This window comes from Saccopteryx leptura, chromosome 2 (genome assembly GCF_036850995.1).
Source record: "Saccopteryx leptura isolate mSacLep1 chromosome 2, mSacLep1_pri_phased_curated, whole genome shotgun sequence".
Taxonomy (NCBI): domain Eukaryota; kingdom Metazoa; phylum Chordata; class Mammalia; order Chiroptera; family Emballonuridae; genus Saccopteryx; species Saccopteryx leptura.
The window spans coordinates 145783756-145808767 of NC_089504.1; the positions used below are offsets into that span (position 1 = coordinate 145783756).

Here is a 25012-nt window from a genome sequence, read left to right on the forward strand (position 1 = left end):
AGAGTCCAAAGAAGTTGAGAGATAGTATTCATTACAAGAAATATTCTAAGTTTAGGGTCAAATCTATGCACTGGCAGAAAAATTGTAGAATGGTCATAAACCATCTAGAGCAGCAGTTTTGGTCATTCGACCCCCGCCAGGGTCGCGACCCACAGGTTGAGAACCGCTGCTCTAGAGCTATGTGCATCTCAGCCGGCATATTCTGCAGGTTTGTCCATGACTTGCAGGATAAACATAGACCCATTTCTTCACTTTGCAGTGGAAGTTAGACAGGATTCCCTCTCTGTGTGCTGCAGGTAGAAAATTAGTTCTGAAGAAGTATTATTTCAAAATGAGCTACAACATACCACCAAAAGGAAACTTCATTACAGATATAAGTTAGCAGCAACAGAAACACATATGAGCATGACAGTTGGCTTTTAGGTGGGAAAATACTTGCAGCATTGGAGCCAGATCAGAAAGAGTCATGAAAAATTGTTCTCTGAGCCTCGGTTTACTTCCTTATAAAATGAGAAAAAGTCTACCTACCATATATAACTGTGTGTGGTTTACAGTAGATCAAATGCTTGTCACAGAGAAAGTCCGTGACAAAGGTTGAATTGTTTAGTCTAAATAGAATATGAAAATATCATTGAGTTCTTAAATAGGATTTTCTTTCTCCTAAATGGGGTTCTCAATAAGAAGGATGTAGTGAAATAGAGTTCAGGGGCTACTGATTAAATTTCATCTGGTCTCTTCTAATAAGCATTGAATAACTTGAATTAGTTGAAAAATAATGTGATGCCGTCTTATGGGGAACGTAAGAGTGTTATTGGGAATTTCTGCAAGAAATGTAGACTTCCTATTCACTCTATTAGTGCTGTAAGTCAAGCCTACTATAGCCACCTCAGGCTTTTCTGAATGGATTGTGTCAATATAAAGACAAGCAACTGCTAACATGCATGTTAGGCTTCTTTACTCCAGCTTGCAAACTTGTTTCCAAAAGGAACCTGAGGGTGATAAACTCTCTCCTATGGGTGCCCATCAAGAAAAACAATGCATTTCAGCTTTTTCTTGGCCATTGACCTCTGGACTAACAATAGTTTCAGAAAATTTTTCAATTCACTGAGGGTATAATTCACAAACAACAAAAGGTATTTTCATTTTTTCCATCCCTCTGCCTTGCCTCTATATATCTTGTATTTCCAGTTTTTTCCCTCTTACTTGAGGGTTGATAATTTTTCTCTAGAGCTCAGAGGATGAACACTCTTGACCTAAAACTCGTTGAAGAAAGGAATGGGACGTCTGGCAGTTCAAATCCATTGCTCTATAGGTTTTACTTTCTGTTACTTTCTGTTATCACTGGGTGGTCCTCGGGAGTCAGGGGCAGAGACTTTATGATCGTGCCAGAATCTGAAGCCTTAACTAAGAGAGAATGAAAACAGAAGGAAACAACATAGGACATGGAGCAGCGAGGATACAGCCTGTTGTGTCGAAAAGCCTGCTGCATTCAAGACACAATGAACCTTGCCCAGGGCTGTTTTGTTTTGTTTTGTTTTATTTTGTTTTCAGAATAACAGTCATCTTGACTTCAAAAAGAATGATGGTCAGAATTTGTAGTTACTGGTAGAGCAGAGATCAGAATGGACACTGCCCAGGAGAAGAGACACCAGCTGGACGCAGCCAGTCTATCTGTTCCGGTACCCCTTTTAACATCAGTCATTGCAGAAGCTTCTGAAAATAGAAAAAGGAACCTCAGGTCTCAGAGTCCCCTAGTATAAAATGAAATGTGTTTGATACTAACAAATGTGTTTGAAATGAACAGAATTGTAGCCTCTCTCCTGGTACTGCCTTTTTACCTTGCTTTCATTAACAGAGAACTCCTCGTGAGTTCTATATTTATTGCCTATACTTCTCACCTCCTATTTTCTCTTGAACACACTGCAAGCAGGCTTTTGTCCCCAATATCAGCTTCCTCTGGAGCTCAGAGGCCTTGTCAAAATCAATATCCCTGGTTTTACCAAATCCTGTGGTTAATTTTTAAACTTCTTACTCAAACTTTCACCTGCATTCAATTCAGTAGATCACTCGTTCCGTTCTACCTGAAATACTTTCTTCACCTGGCTTCTAGGATGTACTTTCTCCTGTTCTTCTTGTAATCTATGCCATTCCTTTGCAGTTTTCCTTCCTGTCCTCTCCTCTTACAACTTCAAAGTGGTGGAGTTAACGGCCATACCACCCTGAAAGAGCTCGATCTCCTCTGAACTCGGAACCAAAGTGTTGGAGTGCCTCCGTGCTCTGTCCCTGGCCCTTTTTCTTCGGCTTTTTATACTCCTGTTCAAGGGGACTTTATCCAGTTCTATGCCAGACCAACAGATGCACTGGTGACTCCCACATCTGTATCTCTAGGCTTGTCCTCTCCCTGAGCCTCCCAAACCAAATGCACAACACCTCCACTTGATGTCTAATATCAGGTTCTGAATAGATTCTGGATTTCTAGCCCACTTTTCTGTCTTTTGCAAGTGTAGTGGTTCCCCAGTCTCCCAATCTCAATAAATACTGCTATCATTAACCAGTTGTTAAGAGTAAATTTAGAAGTTCAGTTGGTGATGCTTTCAAAATATATCTTTTCTTTATTATTAAATTTAATGCAGTGACATTGATAAATCAGGGTACATATGTTGAGAGAAAACATCTCCAGATTATTTTGACATTTGATTGTGCTGTGCACCCCTCCCCCAAAGTCAAATTGTCTTCTGTCACCTTCTATCTGGTTTTCTTTGTGCCCCTCCCCTCCCCCACCCCTCTCTCCTTCCTCGCCCCATCCACCCTTCCCCCACCCCCCACCCCCATTGCCATCACATTCTTGTTCATGTCTCTGAGTCTCATTTTTATGTACTATTTATGTATGGATTCATACATGTATGTATGTTCTTAGTTTTTTCTGATTTACTTATTTCACTCCGTATACTGTTATCAAGGTCCATCCATGTTATTGTAAATGATCCGATGTCATCATTTCTTATGGCTGAGTAGTATTCCACAGTATATATATACCAAAGCTTTTTAATCCACTTGTCCTCTGACGGACACTTGGACTGTTTCCAGATCTTCGCTATTGTGAACAATGCTGCCACAAACATGGGGGTGCATTTCTCCTTTTGGAGCCGTTCTATGGTGTTCTTGGGGTATATTCCTAAAAGTGGGATAGCTAGGTCAAAAGGCAGTTCAATTTTCAATTTTTTGAGGAATCTCCATACTGTTTTCCACAGTGGTTGCACCAGTCTGCATTCCCGCCAGCAGTGCAGGATGGTTCCCTTTTCTCCACATCCTCACCAGCACTTATTCTGTGTTGTTTTGTTGATGAGCGCCATTCTGGCTGGTGTGAGGTGATATCTCATTGTGGTTTTAATTTGCATTTCTCTAATGATTAGTGATGTTGAGCATTTTTTCATATGCCTATTGGCCATCTGTATGTCCTCTTTGGAGAGTGTCTATTCATTTCTTTTGCTCATTTTTTGATTGGATTGTTTGTCTTCCTGATGTTGAGATTTACAAATTCTTTATAAATTTTGGTTATTAACCCCTTATCAGACGTATTGTCAAATATGTTCTCTCATTGTGTAGTTTGCCTTTTTATTCTGTTCTTATTGTCTTTAGCTGTGCAGAAGCTTTTTAGTTTGATATAGTCCCATTTGTTTATCCTGTCTTTTATTTCACTTGCCCATGGAGATAAATCAGCAAATATATTGCTCCGAGAGATGTCTGAGAGCTTACTGCCTATGTTATCTTCTAAGATGCTTATGGTTTCATGGCCTACATTTAAGTCTTTTATCCATTTTGAGTTTATTTTTGTGAGTGGTGTAAGCTGGTGGTCTAGTTTCATTTTTTTGCAGGTAGCTGTCCAATTTTCCCAACACCATTTGTTAAGGAGGCTGTCTTTACTCCATTGTATTTCCTTACCTCCTTTGTCAAATATCAGTTGTCCATAGAGCTGTGGGTTTATTTCTGGGTTCTCTGTTCTGTTCCATTGATCTATATGCCTGTTCTTATGCCAGTACCAGGCTGTTTTGAGTACAATGGCCTGGTAGTATAACTTGATACCTCCCACTTTATTCTTCTTTTTTAAGATCACTGAGGCTATTCGTTATCTTTTTTGGTTCCATATAAATTTTTGGAATATGTGATCTATATCTTTGAAGTATGTCATTGGTATTTTAATTGTTATTGCATTGAATTTATAGATTGCTTTGGGTAAAATAGACATTTTAATGATGTTTATTCTTCCTAACCATGAGCACGGTATATGCTTCCACTTGTTTGTATCTTCCTTGATTTCTTTTATCAATGCTTTGTAATTTTTCAAGTACAAGTCTTTAGTCTCCTTGGTTAAGTTTACTCCTAGGTACTTTATTTTTTTGGTTGTAGTAGTGAAGGGGATTGTTTCCTTAATTTCTCTTTCTGACTGTTCATTGTTGGCATATAAAAATGCCTCTGATTTCTGAGTATTGATTTTATATCCTGCCACTTTGCTGAAATCATTTATCAGTTCCAGTAGTTTTTTGACTGAGACTTTAGGATTTTCTATATAGAATATCATATCCTCTGCAAATAATGATAGTTTTACTTCTTCTTTTCCAACTTAAATGCCTTTTATTTCTTCTTCTTGTCTGATTGCTGTGGCTAGGACTTCCAGGACTATGTTAAATAAGAGTAGTGAAAGGGGGCACCCCTGCCTGGATCCTGATCTTAAGGGGATTGCTTTTAATTTTTGCCCATTGAGTATGATGTTGGCTGTGGGTTTCTCATAGATGGCCTTTATCATGTTGAGGTATGTTCCCTGTATTCCCACTTTGCTGAGAGTTTTGATCATGAATGGGTGCTAGATTTTATCAAATGCTCTTTCTGCATCTATTGAAATTATCATATGGTTTTTCTCCTTCTTTTTGTTTATGTGATGAATCACATTGATTGATTTATGAATGTTGTACCAGCCTTGCCTCCCCAGAAAAAATCCCACTTGATCATGGTGTATGATTTTTTCCATATATTGTTGGATTCGGTTTGCTAATATTTTGTTGAGGATTTTAGCATCTATATTCATCAGAGATATTGGCCTATAATTTTCTTTCTTTGTGTTGTCTTTGCCTGGTTTTTGAATCAGAATTATGCTTGCCTCATAAAAGGAGTTTGGAAGTCTTCCTTCCTCTTGAATTTTTTTAAATAGGTTGAGAAGGATAGGAGTTACTTCTTTGAATATTTGATAGAATTCACTTGTGAAGCCATCAGGCCCAGGACTTTTCTTTGTTGGGAGTTTTTTGATAACTGTTTCGATCTCATTTGGTGTAATCGGTCTGTTTAGGTTTTCTGATTCTTCCAGATTGATTTTTGGAAGATTGTATGTTTCAAGGAATTTGTCCATTTCATCTAGGTTGTCTAGTTTTTTGGCATACAGTTCTTCATAGTATTTTCTGACAATATTTTGTATTTCTGTTGTGTCAGTTGTTATTTCTCCACTCTTATTTCTAATTTTATTTATTTGAGTCCTCTCTCTCTTTTTCTTGGTGATTCTAGTTAAAGGTTCATCGATCTTGTTTACCTTTTCAAAGAACCAACTCCTAGTTTCATTGATCCTCTGTATTGTTTCTTTATCCTCTATGTCATTGTTTCTTTAGCCTTTATGTCTAATCTTTATTATTTCCTTCCTTCTACTACATTTGGGCTTTACTTGCTGTTCTTTTTCTAGTTCTTTTAGATGCAGGGTTAGGTTGTTTATTTGAGCTTTTTCTAGCTTCTTAAAGTTTGCCTGTAGTACTATGAACTTCCCTCTCAATACTGCTTTTGCTGTGTCCCATAAATTTTGAGTTATTGTATGCTCATTGTCATTCGTTTCTAGGAATTTTTTTATTTATTCATTTATCTCATTCTTAATCCATTCGTTATTTAACAACCTGCTATTTAGTTTCCATGTGTTTGAGAATTTTTGAGCTTTCCTGTTGTGGTTCATTTCTAGTTTCATGCCGTTGTGCTTGATATGATTTCAATCTTCTTAAATTTGTTGAGAGCGCTTTTGTGACCTAATGTGTGGTCTATCCTAGAGAATGTACCATGAGCACTTGAAAAGAATGTATATTCTGCTGCTTTAGGGTGAAAGGTTCTGAAGATATCTATTAAATCAAGTTGATCTAGTGTGTCCAATAAGTCTGCTGTTTCTTTGTTAATTTTCTTTCTTGAGGATCTATCTAGTGATGTTAGTGGGGTATTGAAATCCCTACTATTATAGTATTGCTGTTGATCTCGCCCTTTAAATCCATCAAAGTCTGCATTATATATTTAGGTGCTCCTATATTAGGTGCATAGATATTTATAATACTTATATCTTCCTGTTGGATTACTCCTTTTATCATTATGTAGTGGCCTTCTTTATCTCTTACTATCTCCTTTGTTTTAAAGTCCACTTTGTCTGATATAAGTATTGCTACCCCAGCTTTTTTTTTTCATTTCTATTTGCATGAAATGTTTTTTTCCATCCTTTTACCTTCAATTTATGTGTATCTTTTGTTCTAAGGTGTGTCTCTTATAGACAGCATATGTACGGGTCCTGTTTTCTTATCCTTGCAACTACCCTATGTCTTTTGATTGGATCATTTAATACATTTACAGTTAAGGTTATTATTGATATGTAGTTGTTTATTGCCATTTTATTCTTTAAAGCTGTATTCCTTTTTTGCTATATTTTTTTTCCCACTTTGATCTGTTTACAACAGACCCCTTAACATTTCCTGCAGCATTGGTTTGGTTGTAATGAATTTCTTGAGTTGTTTTTTGTCTGGGAAGCTTTTTATTTCTCCTTCGATTTTAAATGATAGCCTTGCTGGATAAAGTAGTCTTGGTTGTAGGTTCTTGTTCTGCATTACTTTGAATATTTTTTTTGCCATTCCCTTCTGGCCTCAAGTGTTTCTCTTGAGAAGTCAGATGTCATCCTTATGGGGGCTCCTTTGTAGGTGATAGCTTTTTTTCTCTTGCAACTTTTAATTTTTTTCTCTTTATTGCTTAGCTTTGGTATTTTAATTATGATGTGTCTTGGTGTTGGTTTCTTTGGGTTTCTCTTTAATGGAGTCCTCTGTGCTTCTTGAACTTGTGAGAGTTTCTCGTGCATTAATTTAGGGAAGTTTTCAGCTATGATATGATTGAACAAAGTCTCTATCCCTTGTTCTTTTTCTTCTTCTTCAGGAACCCCTATGATGTGGATGTTATTTCTCTTCATGTTGTCACAGAGCTCTCTAAGAGTTTCCTCAGACTTTTTGAGTCTCTTTTCTTTTTTCTTCTCTGCTTTCATGCCTTCATACCAGTTGTCCTCTAACTCACTGATTCGATCCTCAGCTCTATCTATTCTGTTTTTAATTCCTTCCATTGTGGTCTTTATTTCTGATATTGTATTTTTCATCTCTGACTCATTCCTTTTTATACTTGCTATTTCTTTATTTAGGTGTTCATAATGACCATCCATTGTTGTTCTAAGATCCCTAAGCATCCTTACAATCATTATTTTGAACTCCATATCTGGAAGTTTGATTATTTCCATATCACTCAGTTCATCTCCTGAAGGTGTCTCTTGTGGTTTCATTTGGATTAGACTTTTTTGTCTTCTCATTATGTCTATGTTTGGGTGTTTTGCTTATAGAGCTGGTTGAGTCTAGGCTTGTTGTCTGCCTCCAGTTTTCAGTTTTGTTATTTCTAGGTCTTCTTGGGTTGGTATCAGCTATTATTTGTAATCCACTTTTGGATTTGGGCAGCTTTGAAGTCTTGATTTGTTTGTTTTCTTACCAGGTGATAGTCTTGTTTACTGATCTCAGCAGGGGGCTTCCTTGAAACTGTATCCAGGAATGGGATGGGTGTAACCTGAGACTCTGAAGGCCTCTTCCACCAACTAATCTCTCTGGGGGCAGGGTGTTTTCTCAGCTTTAGTAGGGGGAGGTGTATCTCAGATCTCCATGGAGACCTGAGTTACTGCCCTCCTCCCCACTTCTTGTTTTCAGCTGTGTCTTGTTGCGCTGATTGGAGCTGGAGATATGTCTGGAGATCTCTGATCCAGAAGCAATTCAGTACTGTTTTGTGGGGAAGGATCAGTCCCTCCCCCAGCTATGGCCGCCTCCAGCACAAATGATTCAGCTTTTTTTTAGGTTGTTTCCTGCATTCCTTAGCCCCTCACAGTCTGTCCCTCTCTCTTTCCTTTCCACTTGGGAGATAAGTTGATCTTTTCAACACACCTCACTCCCTGGTCGCCAGGCAAGTGGCTGTGAGCAGTATTTTCTGCTCTTTTTTTTCCTGGAGTTAGATTTCCTCTGGGCTCTCAGCCTCACCCCCACCCCCGTTTCTGTAAGCAGGGGAGATTCAGGTGCTCCCTACCAGGTTTGTTGTGGCTTCTTCTTTGCTCCTTGGTTTTTGAGAGCTGTTCTTGTAGTCCAGAGTTGGTTTTTCATGCTGATTTTTCCTAAATTGATTTGTATTCCAGTTTAGTGGTGAGAGCTGGGCGTCTGTGCATCCGCCTACTCCGCTGCCATTTTCAGGTCTCCTCAAAATATATCTTGATCTAAACACCTGACCACCCTTGTTTCACCCCACCATCATCGCACACCTAAACTACTTCAGATCTCCTAATTGGTCTTTATTTTCCCTATAGCCAGCCTACCACTCTCATAGAAACTCTCTGATTTCCCCTAATCATTTTAACCTTGCTGTTTCTGGACATATACATCTCATTTCCTCCTCAGGACCTTTGCACTTGCTCCTTCTTCTGGCTGATCAGCTCCTCCTCTAGAGATTTCCAGGGTTTGCTCTTTCATACCATACAAAGGTCACCCATGAAGAAGCTTTCCTTTAACTAACTAAACTAGCACCCACCTCTCCTAATTCACTACTCTCCATCCTTTTCTCCCACTTTAATTCCTTCAGAGCTCTTTGTTTGACATCATATTATATTGCTGTCTGCTGACTGTTGTGTCTCCCACCTAAACTGTATGCTCCATGAGAAATTTCTATGAAAAATTATAAATACAGAAATGAACCCATTGCAAGAAACCCTAGAGGTCACTCACCTTAACCACTCTTCTGATATCTAGATCAACTTCAAACTCTTATTGTTTGTGAAGTGAATATATTGATATTTATATTGAATCACATTTACTCACTAGTTTCCACTATTATTTTTTCACAGAGAAATGACCTCAATATTAAATAAAAACTGTACCAAGGACAATATATACTCTTTTGACAGCATGCAATTAATTTTCCTGTATAGCCTATAGAAGAAATTAGTCATTCAGACAATTGAATGTGACCATTACTAGCAGCATGTATAGCGCCAGAGCAGTGACATTTTGTACCAAACATGCGAATACAATAAAGCACAGAATAAGCAAGAACTATGTGTTATGGAATGACAGCCAATGTCTGAGAAATCTGAGAAATAACACTAAAGTGTGTTGTCTAATAACTTCTTTCCACTATATTTCACTCTTTGTTTGGAAAAGATAAGTTATTAGGAGTTCTTGTTCAAGTAAAACAGTACACCAAATTGTTACATAGTTATTATTCATTCTTCTTAAGAAGGGCAAAGTAGGTCAAGTTGTTGTTTGATGACCAATGGGACTTTATCCGAAAGAACCTATTATTGAGTTATAACAATCTATTTTTTTAGACTTTGCATCAACTTTAGTTATCAGCAACTTGTCACAGCCAATGGTTTGTCTCCTTGTTTCTTCCTCACCCCCCATGGACATCTCTAAAATGTCAAGCACTCTTTCCTTGTGTACTAGTAAATTGCATTGCCCTAGCAAGGAATATTGATTTCCCATCATTCCTAGATGCCACATGAAGCATTTCTATTAGTTGTAAACACTTATAAGACTGACTTTTATGCCTGACCAGGTGGTGGTGCAGTGGATAGAGCATTGAACTGGGATACAGAGGACCCAGGTTTGAAACCCCAAGGCCACCAACTTGAGCATGGGCTCATCTGGTTTGAACAAGGCTCACCAGCTTGAGCCCAAGGTTGCTGGCTCAAGCAAGGGGTCAATCAGTCTGCTGTAGCCCCCCAGTCAAGGCACATATGAGAAAGCAATCAATGAACAACTAAGGTGCTACAACAAAGAATCGATGCTTCTCATCTCTCTCCCTTTCTATCTGTCTGACCCTATCTGTCCCTCTCTCTGTTTCTCTTCATTTCTGTCACACACACACAAAAAAAGACTGACTTTTATTTTGTTCTTTGTCACATCAATCTGCCAGGTAGGACATCTATAAATAAGGGCCAGTGCATTCATCAGACTCACTTCTACCTTGGTACTTAAAGAATGCTTTCAATATGTCTCTATATAATAAAAACCCACTGCTGTCCTGGCAGAGCCTTGCGGTAAGGTCGCTTAAAAGTAACAAACTACATTTAATTTTCAAGTCTACTCTGTGATTGAATTATTTGCTTTTTTATTTTTAGCGAGAGAGAGAGATAAAAGGGAGGAAGGGCGAGAGATGAGAAGCATCAACTCATATATAGTTGCGGCACTTTAGTTGTTCATTGATTGCTTCTCATACGTGCCTTGACCAGGGCACACCAGCTGAGCCAGTGACCCCTTGCTCAAGCCAGTGACCTTGGGCTCCAGCCAGCAACCTTGGGCTTTAAGTCAGTGACCTTTGGACTCAAGCCAGTAACTATGGGATCATATTGATGATCCCACACTCGAGCCAGAGACCCCATGCTCAAGCTGGTGAGCCCACACTCAAGTTAGATGAGCCCAAGCTGGCAACTTCAGGGTTTCAAACCTGGGATCTCAGCATCCCAGATTTACACTCTATCCACTGTGCCACTACTGATCAGGCAGACTCATTTGCTTTTTTTATAGGCATTATTATAATTTTATTGATGACCATTGGCTTCAGAATTAGTCAGGAAAATTCATGTTGACCTTTGCTAGTACAAATAATTATTGATAATGAAAATACATTAAACAACACTACAAAATAGGTCTTTAGAATAAATTAGATTGCTTAGGCAATGGTAATTTTGAGAGTTAATTGGTATCATAGAATACACAATACACATGAAAAAGTCAAATTCTTTGAAAGTTTTAAGTAAGGATTTACACTTTGACTTGGCTTTCTTTTAGTGATAAACACAATCTACCATCTCTACTACTTGTTGACAGAAGCTGACTTCAGCTAGAAGGCTGAGATGTTTTCCCAATGGTTTTTAATATTTTAAATATCACATATGCCTCCTGAGAGGTTATAGAAGTTATAGAATTCACTTGCTCTTGAGGAAAAAAAATAGTGACTATTAAGAAAAAAATAAGTGTACAACATTTACAGCAGGGCATCTCTGATATTCAGGTTGGCTTTGGCAGCATTTCTGGTGTCAGCCACCTTGGGAAATGATTATCCCACCTTTTTAAAATCACACATTGGTTTATGTTCTTTTTTCTTGTACTATGGGTCTTGTGAGCTTCATTACAAGCTTCATTATTCTTGAATAATCCCAACACCCCTTTTAACTAATTCCCCAAATATTACCTGCCTCATCTCATAATATTTACATTTGGCCTCTACTTTCTTTCTCTAATTATCTGCTATCTTCTTTCCTCTGTGATCTTTGTCAAATGGCTTCATCTTTAGGTTACTCTATGACCCCAGTATACTTAGTCTATAGGGAAGAAAAAAAACAAATTTTTCTCATAACAAGGACTCTCAAGTTGATGTATAATATTGTTTACAAAAATAAGTATTTACTATGTCATCTCTGTTTACCTAAATCCATCCTGAGTATCCATTCACGTGAAACCAAAAAAAGGCATTGTTGTGTGTCTTTAACTTTGAGAGTGCTCCATTTATTAATTGAACAAATGTTTGAGTTCTTAATGTATGCTTTGCATTATTTCAGGTAGGAGGGCTATAGCAGTGAACAAAACAGGGAAAATAATTTTGCTCCCAAGAGCTCACATCCCAATGGGAAAGACAGACAACAAATAAACATATATGCAATATGTTCTATATGACAAGGTTTCCAAGGCTTTTCCAGCCAAGTGATACCATAGCAACTTTGTCAATTAGAAGAAGCATAGGGTCATGGAAAGAAATCAGGCACTTAAGATTCTCAATAAGAAACAAAAACATCACCCAAAGTAGAAGCACACTTCTTCAAGCCACCACTGCTCACTGTCATGTAAAATCCTGTTGCTAGGACACTGCTAAGCATAGAAAAAGCTAAGGGCACTTTATAAGCTGGGGGAATTTTTGGTAGAATGATGTTCTGTTATTCATGGATCTAAATTCTGAAAGAATAGAGAATAAAAAAGAGAAAGAAATATATCTGGAAAGAGGCTTTTGCAATCATTTAAAGTTTAATAATTTAATACCTTTAAATAGATACACAAAGTATTAGATTGAAAAATGTTGGTATATTTTATTAACCTCACGAACCTATTATCAATTCTATTCTGAATGGTTATCAACACTTTTCAGTAAAATCTAATTTGATCTATCTCTCAATTTCCTTAAAAACCAGGTGGCCAATCCTTGACCCCAAAAATAAAACTTGTATTCTGATACTATGACTGTATTTTGCAGGATAGAGTAATCAGTGTTATTACATTTTCTTTTATCCTGTCACGGTTCTCCAGATAGAAATGAGATCTCTTCGTCTGATTTGGGAAATTGAATGCCAGTTGGGGAATTCAAGACAGTTTTGGTGTCAAGCTTGAGTTCCCCTGCATAGTACCTGGTTCTCTCTTCTTTGGCCCTGGGGCATGCCTCTCGATGCGAAAACGTGGGGAAATGATGACTCCAGGATATACTGAGACCATCTTGCCTGTATACTTACCACTGTCCTGAAAGTCTGTCCAAATGTGGTTCGTGAATAACAGGGCCACATTTGGACATAAACATTAGTGTTTAAGTGTGATTTTCATTGCTTGCAGGCATAGTAAATCATAGTATGTAAAACATATGTTAGATATATACCATGGCATTGCTCATTTATTTTTATATGGGAACTATGCCCATCCGAATGGAAATGCTGTCTTGTCTCTGTAGCAGGATGTGGCTGGAATAGAGCGTGTACGATACAATATGCCTAAATGATTCTTACATCACTGAGCTCTGACTGTGAAAGACCTCTGTAGTCATTGTTAGGTTTAGTCTCAAAAATTAGTAAAGAAGCTTTGAATTACTAAATACTGGTAACATTTTTTGAAGAACAAAGTAAGTGACTACTTCATAATATGTAATCACAAGATCAGCCTGGATCTACCCTGGCCTCAGGAGCCAAACACATCTCGCCTCATCATTCTCTGAATTCAACATTTTCACATTGTGTTAAAAATACATATTTCACATTTGTGCAGAAGGAAAGAAAGCCATGGCCTTTTTAACACTTATAAGCAATTTGTCTATGAAACTGGTTACATACATCCATAGTTACAATACCAAGAGAATTAATATTTGCTATCAATCACCCATTAGTCAAATTTCTCTCATCAGTCTGATTAGAAGCTAACTATTTCTGGGACAACTGCTTTGTGGAGAAAGAATGATATTCTTGTCAAAGTCGGGTCAGATAGAAATGGGAGCCATTTTGGAGTGGTGGTGGAAGAAATGTGGTTTCAAGTTCCTCATGGAACTGGCTTCTGGTGAGGGACAAGCAGGCATGGCTGCCCTCAGTGATCCTCAACCACCACCAGATAGAGCAGGTGCAGATCATTGCGGTTCTGAATAATAAACAATAAGGGTAGTCACTTTTCATAGTTAAAGGCAGCGTGACCTAGCAGAAAATGTCTTCTTTGGGCCAGGTTCTGTGACATGTCGCATTGTGACAACTTAATCTCTCTGAGGTAAACTTTCTCATCTGTAAAATGGGTTAATAGCAAGCTTTCAGGATCACTTTGCATATAAGTGTAGATATAAATATATTGCCTAGAATGATGCTAGAACATTGCAAGTGGTCAGTAAGTCATATCCAAATATCCAGACTTCCTCAGCCCTTTGTTTCACATGTTGCCGACTTACTAACTACTACATATGTAGTCGTGGCGCTTCCCTCCATGACTATTAAAGTCACCCACAGTTGTTTCTGGAGATCTCCCCAGTGTGACCCATATTGCATGAGAAGCCTCCTCATGAGGCCAGCTTGCATCTCTTTGTTGAGCAAAGGCCCCCTTCTCTGTGGCCCTCTCCCAGTGCCCCTGGGAGAGCTCTGATCTGCCCCGAGTCCCAGTCAGGGACCTCAGGAGGCCAGTGCTGTGCAGTGGGCAAGGGCAGAAAGGAAAAGATGGTCTGCTCCCTTTCTCCTCTAGACTGTGAAGCTGTCTTCTGTGTAATCCTCCTGAAAACAGACCTATTGGCTTCCTCTGCTTCACTCTCAGTATGAACCTGACCTTAAATCATGCTGGGAAAGAGACTGAAATATAGGGAGATTCAGGGCACTGTCCACCTTCCTTTTTCTACATCCTTCAAATAAATACCTGGATTATTACCAGCCTCAGACACGCATTCTCCAGTAAGATGAGCCCAAGACATTCTGCCAATGGGAGCAATTATTTTTATTACCATGCCACCCTGCTAAATAACGCCAGAGTTTACACCAATTCAATAATGAGTCTGGAGAAATACAGAGTAGGCATTGAAGTACAAAGACTAGAGTAGTAAGATAGGAATGGAGGGGGAGACAAAAGTAAGAAAAACAGGGTTTTTTGTTTGTTTGTTTGTTTTAATTTTTCTGAAATTAGAAGCAGGAAGGCAATCAGACAGACTCTCGCATGCACCCGACTGGGATCCACCTGGCATGCCTACCAGAGGGTGATTCACGGCCCCTCTGGGGCGTTGCTCTGTTGCAACTGGAGCCATTCTAGCACCTGAGGCAGAGGCCATTAAGCCATCCTCAGCACCTGGGCCAACTTTTCTCCAATGGAGCCTTGGCTGTGGGAGGGGAAGAGAGAGAGAGAGGAAGGAGAGAGGGAGGAGTGGAGAAGCAGATGAGCGCTTCTCCTGTGTGCCCTGGCCGGGAATCGAACCTGGGACTTCCACATGCCGGGCTGACACTCTACCACTGAGCCAACCAGCCAGGGCCAGGAAAAGAGTTTTGAAAAACAAAATGTGATTATAAAAAATATGTAAAGGGGGGAAAAATGTAAGAGAATTTATGTATTACCTTTTTTTATTAATCCTTTTTTAAATTTCTTATATTAAAAAAAGACAGGTAGTGCTACATTCCAGATAAAGAGCAAGACTTTCTCTTCTCTTCAACCTCTATTTCCATAACTCATCTTTCTATCTCCAAGTAGAGGTGGGAAATAATTGAGAAACTAGTTTTTAGTGAATGAAGTTTTGATCCCAGGCTAAAAGAAATCTCTAGAGATTGCTTTCAAACTAAAACCAATTTGGTACTCAATAGAAACTTCAGTTAAATGAAATGAAAAGCTAAATGAGAATAGTCCAACAATGTCTTTCCAAAAAAGAAGGTACACTAAGTACATTTTCCTAATTATTACCAAGAATTACTCTCTTTCTTAAACCAAGAAATAAAAAGAGAGACTAGTTCTGCTGATAATACTTTGACTTGTTTTTCCAGCGCTAGTGAAAGATTCTGGTCATCTGGCTCTTTATTTGCCAAGCATAATTCTTCATGGGAGATGTCAGCTCTATTTATCGAAAGGCCAAATTCAGTTTCAATTCTCTTTTCAGGAGTCTTGCAAGTAATATAGAAAGAACAAGGTAATATGAAATACATTTTAATAAAATGCAATAGTTTACAATTCAGATCAGAATATTTACATTCATTTAGCTCTAATGCTCTGGGTTTTCTGAATCTCCCAAATTCCATGCCTGGTTGCTGCTAATGTCTGAAAAATAGGGAGAGGTGAGACCAGCAAGATATTTGCATAGATACCAATAAAAAGAGATGGTGTTGCATCATTTCATTTTTCTTCTTGTATATTTCTTATTAGCAACTTGAAGTGATTCACAGATCAAGAAATAGACATTGAAAGCTTCCGTTTTACTACTACACATGTATTCTCCTTTCTTTAAGGCCTAATTTCCCTTAATCAGAATTCACAGCAAAGGTCCTGGCCAGTTTGCTCAGTGTATAATAGAGTGTTGGCCCAGCATATGGACGTCCTGGGTTCGATCCCCAGTCAGCACACAGGAGAAGCAACCACCTGCGTCTCTCCTCCTCCCTGTCCCCCGCTCTCCTTCCTCTCTCACAGCTGGTGATTCAGGTGATTCAGTTGGTTCAAGTGTTGGCCCTGGGCACTGAGGATAGTTCATTTGATTTGAGCATTGGCTCCACATGGGGGTTATCGGGTGGATTTTACAGGGCACATGTGGAAGGGAGTCTGTCTCACTATCTCCCCTCCTCTCACTTAAAAATAAAAAGATTTCAGCCCTGGCTAGTTGGCTCAGCGGTAGAGCGTCAGCCTGGTGTGTGGAGGTCCTTGGTTCAATTCCAGTCAGGGCACACAGGAGAAGCGCCCATCTGCTTCTCCATCCTTCTTCCTCTCCTTCCTCTCTGTTTCTCTCTTCACCTTCCGCAGTCAAGGCTCCATTGGAGCAAAGTTGGCCTGGGTGCTGAGGATGGCTCCATGGCCTCTGCCTCAGGCACTAGAGTGGATCAGGCCATAGCAGAGGGCACCCCAGATGGGCAGAGCATCGCCCCCTGGTGGGCATGCCAGGTGGATCCCAGTTGGGTGCAAGTGGGAGTTTCTCTGACTGCCTCCCTGCTTCTAACTTTGGAAAAATACAAAAAAAATTTTTCACCGAAAAGAGGGGAACAGAACAGACAGGAAAACCCCACCACATTCAGGCACTTATTATTAGCCCACTTCTATCAGCTGCATGTATAAAAGTCTTATAAAATTTTTAATCTTTTATATTGAGATAATGGATTGAAATTTTAAATTAGTATTTTGTTCATTATTTTTTTCATAGTCAAATTTTTAAAAAATAGTCACTAAATATAGAACTGATGGTTTAATGATTGTTTCATTATTAAAAGTGGAATACAGTATGTTCGGAAAGCCATGGTACACTTTTGACCGGTCACAGGAAAGCAACAAAAGATGATAGAAATGTGAAATCTGCACCAAATAAAAGGAAAACTCTCCCAGTTTCATACCTATTCAGTGCAGTTCGATGTGGGCTCACGCACAGATTTTTTAGGGCTCCTTAGGTAGCTATCCCGTATAGCCTCTACAGACTCGTCACTGACTGATGGCCTACCAGAACGGGGTTTCTCCATCAAACTGCCGGTTTCCTTCAACTGCTTATCCCACCGAGTAATGTTATTCCTATGTGGTGGCGCTTCGTTATAAATGTGCCGACATTCATGTTGCACTTTGGTCATGGATTTGAATTTAGCGAGCCACAGAACATACTGAACTTTTCTCTGTACCGTCCACATCTCGACTGGCATGGCCGTGGGCTGCTCCACTGTATACACGGTGTTACATCATCATCTGCGCATGCGCACATGCTGCCACATCATCCTACAGAAACTGGGAGGGTTTTCCTTTTATTTGGTGCAGATTTCACATTTCTATCATCTTTTGTTGCTTTCCTGTGACCGGTCAAAAGTGCACCATGACTTTACGGACACACTGTATTAATGCCTATGGATCTACCTGATATGTTCCTTTATATTTAGTGCATTCTTTCTTCACCTGCTAGTTAGGAACTTTATTTTGATGCCTCTTTCCAAAAACCAAGAGCAGGTGAGACACCTAAAAATAGCCTCATTTGCATCTGTTTCCCTTCCTTGTGAAAGGGAGGGTCATCCCATCTGCTCACCTTTGGGACAAGGAATTAACTAATGACAGTTTGGGAGTTAATTTGCTGCTTGTCCCTTATGGTAGCATGCCAGGCTCTGTGCTCAGCATTGTTTACTTCCAACTGATGCTACATTGCAAGAGAGCAAGACAGGAGTCTTTGGCATTTTTCCATTTCATATAGTTGCTAGCAAAGATGATTAATAAAAGTCCCTTGATGTAAATTGAAGAATTTGGTTAAATGAATCAGATCCTTTTTACTTTGTCTTCTTACATAAACCATGCTATTATGGGGTTTATACTTTTTAAAAGTAGTGAAAGAAAATTATCCTGTGTTTATAAAATACGGATTACTTCCTTCCTATAAAATTGTAAAATCAGTTTTTCAGAAGAGAGAGATAAACATGCATGGATGCAAATCAACTCCATATTGGTTTCTTATCACCACATTAAAGGGAAAAGTGAGCATATAAGTTATGACTTAATTTTGATTTTGAATGCATACCACTATCTAATGTACATAAAATAACCATCACAGAAGGAAACTGGTACATACAACAGCTGGCTGCATTTAAATGAATTTAAAATAAGTGCTTACAAAAAGTAATTTTTTTTGGTGTTTTGCTGCTTAGGTACAAAACAAATCACATACATGTTTTTGTGTTGATTTTTTTCTGATAGGACTGGGAATTCCCACATTTCATGGGCGACGTTGATGTAAATCTCCCTGGGTTGCATACGCCTCACATGCAGTTCAAGATTCCTTTCTTCCAGAAGATCTTCAAAGAAGAATATCGTATTCACATAACAGGTATTTATAACTTTGAGCAAGATTGGTCTCCTACTGAGAGTTGTGCTAGCTGCTATTTTAAAAAGCAAATGGTAACATTTTAAGTCTAGTTTTATTTTTACTCACTTAACAGTACAAGGAGGTTCCAGATCAGCTTGGGCTCCAGCTGTTACTCTGGGACTTACACTATGGACGGCTTTAACAATTTCAACTTCAATATCTAGCAGGCAGTTGGGAATAAAGAGAATGGGGGAAATGATTAAGAAGGCTTACCTGGCCTGACCTGTGGTGGCACAGTGAATAAAGCATTGATCTGAAACACTGTGGTTGCCGGTTCGAAACCCTGGGCTTGCCTAGTCAAGGCTCATATGGGAGTTGATGCTTTCTGCTCCTCCCCCCTTCTCTCTCTCTCTCTCTCTCTCTCTCTCTCTCTCTTTCTCTCTATCCCAAGCGTGTTTGCTCCTCTCTCTAAAAAAAATGAATAAAATCTTAAAAAAAATAAATAAAAGAAGGCTTACCTGTTTCAATACCACCTTGGTTTGAAAAGAAATATGTCAGCTATACTCAGTCTATTGGCAATAACAGGTCAGATAGCCCCATTTAGAGTCAAGGAGTGGGGGCAAATGTAGTTCCCAGTCAGGCAGCCGCTTCTGGTGTCAGACCTAGTGGTATAGCACAGGATTATGGAGGGGGAGGATATATCTTTGATGTGGAGCATTAGTTAATGCTATCTCATAGATAATATAGAGTTCGCCATACTCCCTACACCACCCCTTCCCTTGATTTTGTTCATTGGTGGGTTTCCTTTTCATGAAATACAGCTCAGTAAATTTTCTCAACATGAAACATACTTTTTATACTTTGTTCTTCATTTACGGTTGAGATAAAAACAATGGTATCCTAGAACTCCAATCACACCACGTGCCTCCAAGGAGCTAGGCCACTTCTCGTCTGACAGAGTAAAAACCTCCTTCTGTGGCAGAGCTTGTGTTTGTCTCAAGTCATTCTCTTGTGGCTCCTCAGATCATTTCATTTTCAGATGTGTCCTGCTCTTGAAACACTCCCAATATGGTTTACTGTAATACTCTTTCACGACATCTCAGTCATTTTCATCTAAAAAAAGATTTCCTAGGGTTACGTTTTATATCTCTCTTTCTTTATAAGAGGAAACAGACAGCTGAGTGATCAAATAAAGGATGGCATCAGTGCCCAAGCTGTTTCACAGGTAGCCAACATGTTTGTGATTTAAGGGAAATGTCCGAGGATCCCACATCTGCTATAATAAAAACCGCTGAAGAAATCTGGGTTTACACTACCGTCTGTGCTGCTGAGTGAGGGTAGTCTGAACACAGAAAACCTGAACTGCAAACAACCTTTGCGTCTGAACCGATGGCTGCTTTTTGTTTTCAGCTTGAGGAGACCTTCCTAAATTGGAGAACGAGCTCATGAATAGGGAAGATGCAGCAGGTTCCTTTTCCTATTTAGAATGAATGAGGCCCATCTATTAAATTCACTGGGTAAATCAATCAGTTTGATTTCAGGTCACATAGAGTGGTTTCAGAGTCCCCACTTAATCTCTTGGACTTCTAAAACAGCTATCATGCACATGGCATCATCGTATCCCTTTGGGTGGCCTTTTGCCTGGACCATCTGTTCTTGCTATCGGCTCTTGTCCCAGGCCATGATGGCACTAATATTGTCTCTGACTGAATGTCAGAATCCCCATCAAAAAATATGCTGCTCAAGTGCAGAAATCAGGTTTAAAAAAGGGAAGAGGGAGATTAAAAAAACATCAAGCTGTTAAAAGTAATGTGAGACTGTTCTGCATGGTTTTGTCAGATACGCTGTCATTCACAGATGGGCAGGTTCAAGTTTTGTGGGATTCAAAGTTTACACAATTTGGGATCCTCTGTTTAATAGTATGAATACAAAAGCACAACTGCAAATTACATTGAGGGCCTTGGAAGGGGCCCCCTGAACATTAGCTTTGGCGTAGAGACTCCTATGCCTTTGAGCTGAAACCCTTGTCCCACCATGCATTATTTTGTAAAACCTAATGGAGACTGCATGTTAATAAAGTTTGCCAGAATGTGGAATATACTGTGATTAAGGTTTTTGTGCCATGTTTGCCAAATTAAACTGATTATCATTTCACCTGGGGAACATTATAAATATACAGGTTGTTGGGCCCCAATCCTAATGGTTCCCACTCAGTAGGTCTGGGCAAAAGCCAGGGAATGGGACTTTTGAAAAGCTTCCCCAGGTGTTGCTGATCTTGGGGAACTTCTCCCTCTGATTGAGAAGCCACGGTTGAGGTCAGACTGTCTCCCTGAGCCAGGCCATGCATGCAAATGTCTGGATTCCTGGACATGTCGGGGAGGCTTCTGAGGATTGTACAATTTAAATTAAAAAATAAAATAGGGAACATGTGGGCTTTGTGGTGCAGGGGTTCACCATAAACATGGAAATTCAATTTGTGGTAAGATGATCATGTGTCTCCCCAGGCCCACCAGTGACACCACTTTCTAGGGAACCGGTGATAGATTGGGAGGCTAAAGAAAGTCATGGCCTCCCCCTCTTGTGTTTGTTCATTGCTCTTTGCTTGGTCAAGCAGCTAAAGGGGCTGCTGAGGCCACTCTGGGGTACGATCTAACCTCCTGCGAAAGGCCTTTCACTGTATCCGACTTTGTAAAATCCTTGTTTCTGGGCAAACTGAAGTCAAATTTCCCAAACACGAAGCTCCCCGTTGTAGTTGAACCTGCTCCCTAGATGGTAGTCTTTGGATTTCCACATGCCCCACAGACGCTAACTGAATCTGCCGCTCCTCGGGCGGCTTTTCTCTGTAGGGGGACGTCAGAGCTTTACTTGATAAGCAAATCAAGTATCATCGCGGGGATTGTTAAGGATGAAATGCTCTATGTGCGTCAGTGGCCATCAAACTTTAGTGCACATAAAAATCACCTGGAGAACTTGTTTAGAAAGGAATCCGTGGGCCGCACACTAAGTCGGAGCCTGTGCAGTGATGGGGCCGGAACGGGCCGCCCTCTCCAGTGCCACCCGCGAGGCGTGTGCAGGGTGCCTGGGGACCACGCTTTGAGAAACACTGCTCCTGAGCAACATCATCATAGTCAGAATTTCTCTCTCATTTTTTTTAATGGTCAGGCATTATTTATGAAGGAAAGCTGCTACAGGGCTGCCGTCGTGGGAACGAATGGCTGCAGCCCGTCTGGGCAAGCCGACTTCGCGACTCAGGGCCCCAGGTGGCCCATGCCCTCCTGTGCCCACAAGTCTGTGAGGTTGACAGGCTGCAGGCTCACAGGGCAGGCGGCCTGTGTGGTGCTGAAGCCCAGGGCAGCCACCCACAGTGCCATCTAGTCCTTGGGGGGGGGGGACTCAGATGACTTTGGAGCCAGAGCTGAGGGCAGTCCAAGGAAAGAAGACACATGGGCACTCCAGAAAGGTGATGGGATCAATTTTGTCATCTCAACTTTACTTTCTCTTTATATGCAACTCTTCAAACAGAAGCCGAGGATCAGAATTCAAGTTCTGTAGAAATGGGGTGGCCAGGGAGAAAGGCAGAAGGGGGAGGCCTGCCAGGAGCTGGGATGTGTAGAGCTGCGGCCCGTGAAGGAGGTTCCAAGGCAGAGCTGGCTGGGGCAGGTCTGGGACCACGGGAGAAACTGGAGCCAGGCTAGGAAGCGATCGCACAGACCCCCATATGCCTCCGTGTTTTCCTTTCTCTGCGGTGTTTCTTCTGCATTGGAACAGGCTAGACAAGGATGGCTGGGGTCCTCTAAGGGTCAAGAATGGCTCGACCATCAATGCTGTGTGGTCTGCAAAGCGTGTTCAGCGCAGGCTGAGGGGGCGCGATGCACAGGCTCGGTGTCCAGGCTCCCGCTCTGCTGCTGGCAGGTGGCATGGCCCTTGTCAGGCTCTTGAACCTCTTAGAGGCTCTGTTTTCTCATCTGTTGAATGGAGACCATACTGGTACTTACCCCTTGGTCGCTGTGAGAATTAAATTAATTCACATGGACAAGGCCCATAAAGCACTAGCTGCTATGTATTAAGCACTCAAAGGCTTACTCTCTTTACCTAAAGCATTTCTACTTATTCATCCAGGTTTTGTGTTTTCTGTTTAATTTAAAAATATATATTAGGCAGCCAAGAAAGGGCACTCTTATTGTTCAGTCATATTCTGAGTTCTCTACTGTGGCTGCTCTGAGTCCTCGAGAAGGAGGGCACTGAGAATGGGGAGAAAAATCTCTCTCCCATTGAAATGCTCTGGCTGTAGCAGCGTGTCTGACACTGATGGGTTCCCATTGACATTTCCAAAGCATTAAGGATTGGAATATTTTTTAATCCTGATTCCGTGTCAGAAATAACTTGAGTTGTTGCATCTGTTTAATTCATCTGGATCCCCCTAGGCAGATGGTCTGCTGCAGTATGGAGAGCATCTCTATCTAAGGGTATGTTAAAATATTTTTTTTCCTGGGAATTTTGACTTCAGTATCAAAGGGAATAAATGGTTAGTAGTGATTAGATCACATTGGTGCTTTTAGCCCAAGCCCAAAGTAAATGCTAAATGCAACTGTAGAATTCTTTCCTCTGCCTTCTTCCCATTTACCTATAAGGTGAGTGCAAAGATGGACTCAAAATGTGATGTACTAAGTCTGTGAGGACAGGAGAGGAATGGCCTCTCAATTCAGTCTCGGAAGCTCCTCTGAGTCCTATTAATGCCAATCCTGGTGGAAGCTCTGCCATCTGTCATCCCAGCCAGACAAAGGAAGTGTCCCATTGGTGGCCGTCATCTGAGTAAATTAGGAGGGGGCTGGGGGAAAGGCAGAAGGGAGGCCTGTGCCTCTGCGAGGGGAGAACTCACGCTGTTGGCACGATGAGGCCCATGGGAACCCTTTCAGCAGAAATGGAAATTGTAGAAGAAAACAAGCCTCCGTAGCGTCTGTGTTCTATTTTGGCTCCCTGAACAGTGCGAGGGCACAGGTGCTGCACAATGGCGAGAGTGTGGAAAATAATGAAAAAACCCCTTCGCTTTCTTTCCAAAGGTGCATGATTTCTGGCAAGTGAGTTCCCAGAGATTGTTTCTTAAAGAGCTCTCCTGTGTCAGTCAGGTCATGGGAAGTGCCAGGGAGAGCAGGCCAGTGGTCCATCCAGCAGAATATTCTTTCTGACAGTATTAGCGAGGGACTTGTTATAGGGAAAAATGATGCATCCTGCTCACCAGGACAGTCCCCAAAGACCGTGCATTTATTCAGAGTACACAGGACCTCTTGCTAGTCTCCTACTTGTGAATTTTTCTAAACCTTTCCTGAAGCAATTTCCATTTTCAACACATTTCTGCATGCCTAAGAATTAACTGTTTACTTCTACATAAAGCAGCAATTCATTTTATTTGTCCCAAACTATCTACTTCCAGCTGTTGTGGCTTGGCTGGTAATCTGTGTGTCCTTGCTGCCCCTGAGTTGGCCTGCCCTGCCCAGATTCAGGTGTCCTGTCTTCATTTCTGACCAGACGAGGAATTTTGTTATAAAACTCACAAGCTCCTCAGAAACTGTCTTTACACTCAGGGGAAGAACTTGAACTATATAATTAATTAAACTTTGATACATGAATATTTTATTGTTCTGGTTTTCCAGATTATATTAGAGTTTAGCAGTCTCCTGTAATTCACCAGATCATTGTGACATCTGTATCTGACTCAGATGATAGAATGTCACTCATTGTATTATTTTGACACATTAGCTCAGTTGTCTCATATGTTAACAGACATTATCTGAGTTAGTATGTGTCTAAACCCAAGCTAGGACCTAGGAAATACAAACACCAAAGTGACGCAATTCCCAGTCTCAAGAATCTTCAGTGTAATCATCAGTATGCTACATGGCCCTTTCTTTCTCTTTCATCAGCCTTAGTTTCTTCTTCTACTTGTCATACTGGTTTATGTCCTAAAGGACTAATCTCCCACTTACAACAATAATGACAAGAAAGGCACTTTGAGAAGCTGTATTTATTTGCTTTCAAGTCTTAAGAAGGTACTTTACTAACTCAAATGACTCATTAATTCATAAGTTATTTAGCAAGTATTTTCAGTCTACTAAATGGTCTCCCCATGGCCCATGCACTTAATGTGGTTTTAGATATTCATCAATTTCCTAGGGACGGACTTAGGGATGCTCACTCAAGGAGCCCTGTCTTCACTGCTCATGTCCACAATGAGAAGACATTGAGTATGGCCAAGAAGCCCATTACCGCAGACGGTTATTTCTTTCATTATCCAAAACTCATCTTCTTCAAGGCCAAGGCCTCGTGCTATTTCATAGTGGATACTGAACACCTTTGTGGAACATGACAATTACATGTGTCTTCTCTGGATGCCAGAGTGGCATCCACTTGGTCAGAGGTCCTCATAGCACAC

At 40.4% G+C, this 25012-nt stretch overlaps 1 protein-coding gene across 5 annotated transcripts in view; it reads left to right on the forward strand.

Moving 5' to 3' along the window:
- TMEM117 (transmembrane protein 117) overlaps positions 1–25012 on the forward strand; it is a 512620-nt gene that overhangs the window by 479551 nt on the left and 8057 nt on the right. For all 5 annotated transcript variants that reach the window (XM_066369004.1, XM_066369006.1, XM_066369005.1 and 2 more), the window contains one exon: positions 18474–18603. In XM_066369004.1, coding sequence (XP_066225101.1) covers positions 18474–18603 — 130 coding nt within the window. The remainder of the gene's footprint in view (positions 1–18473; positions 18604–25012) is intronic.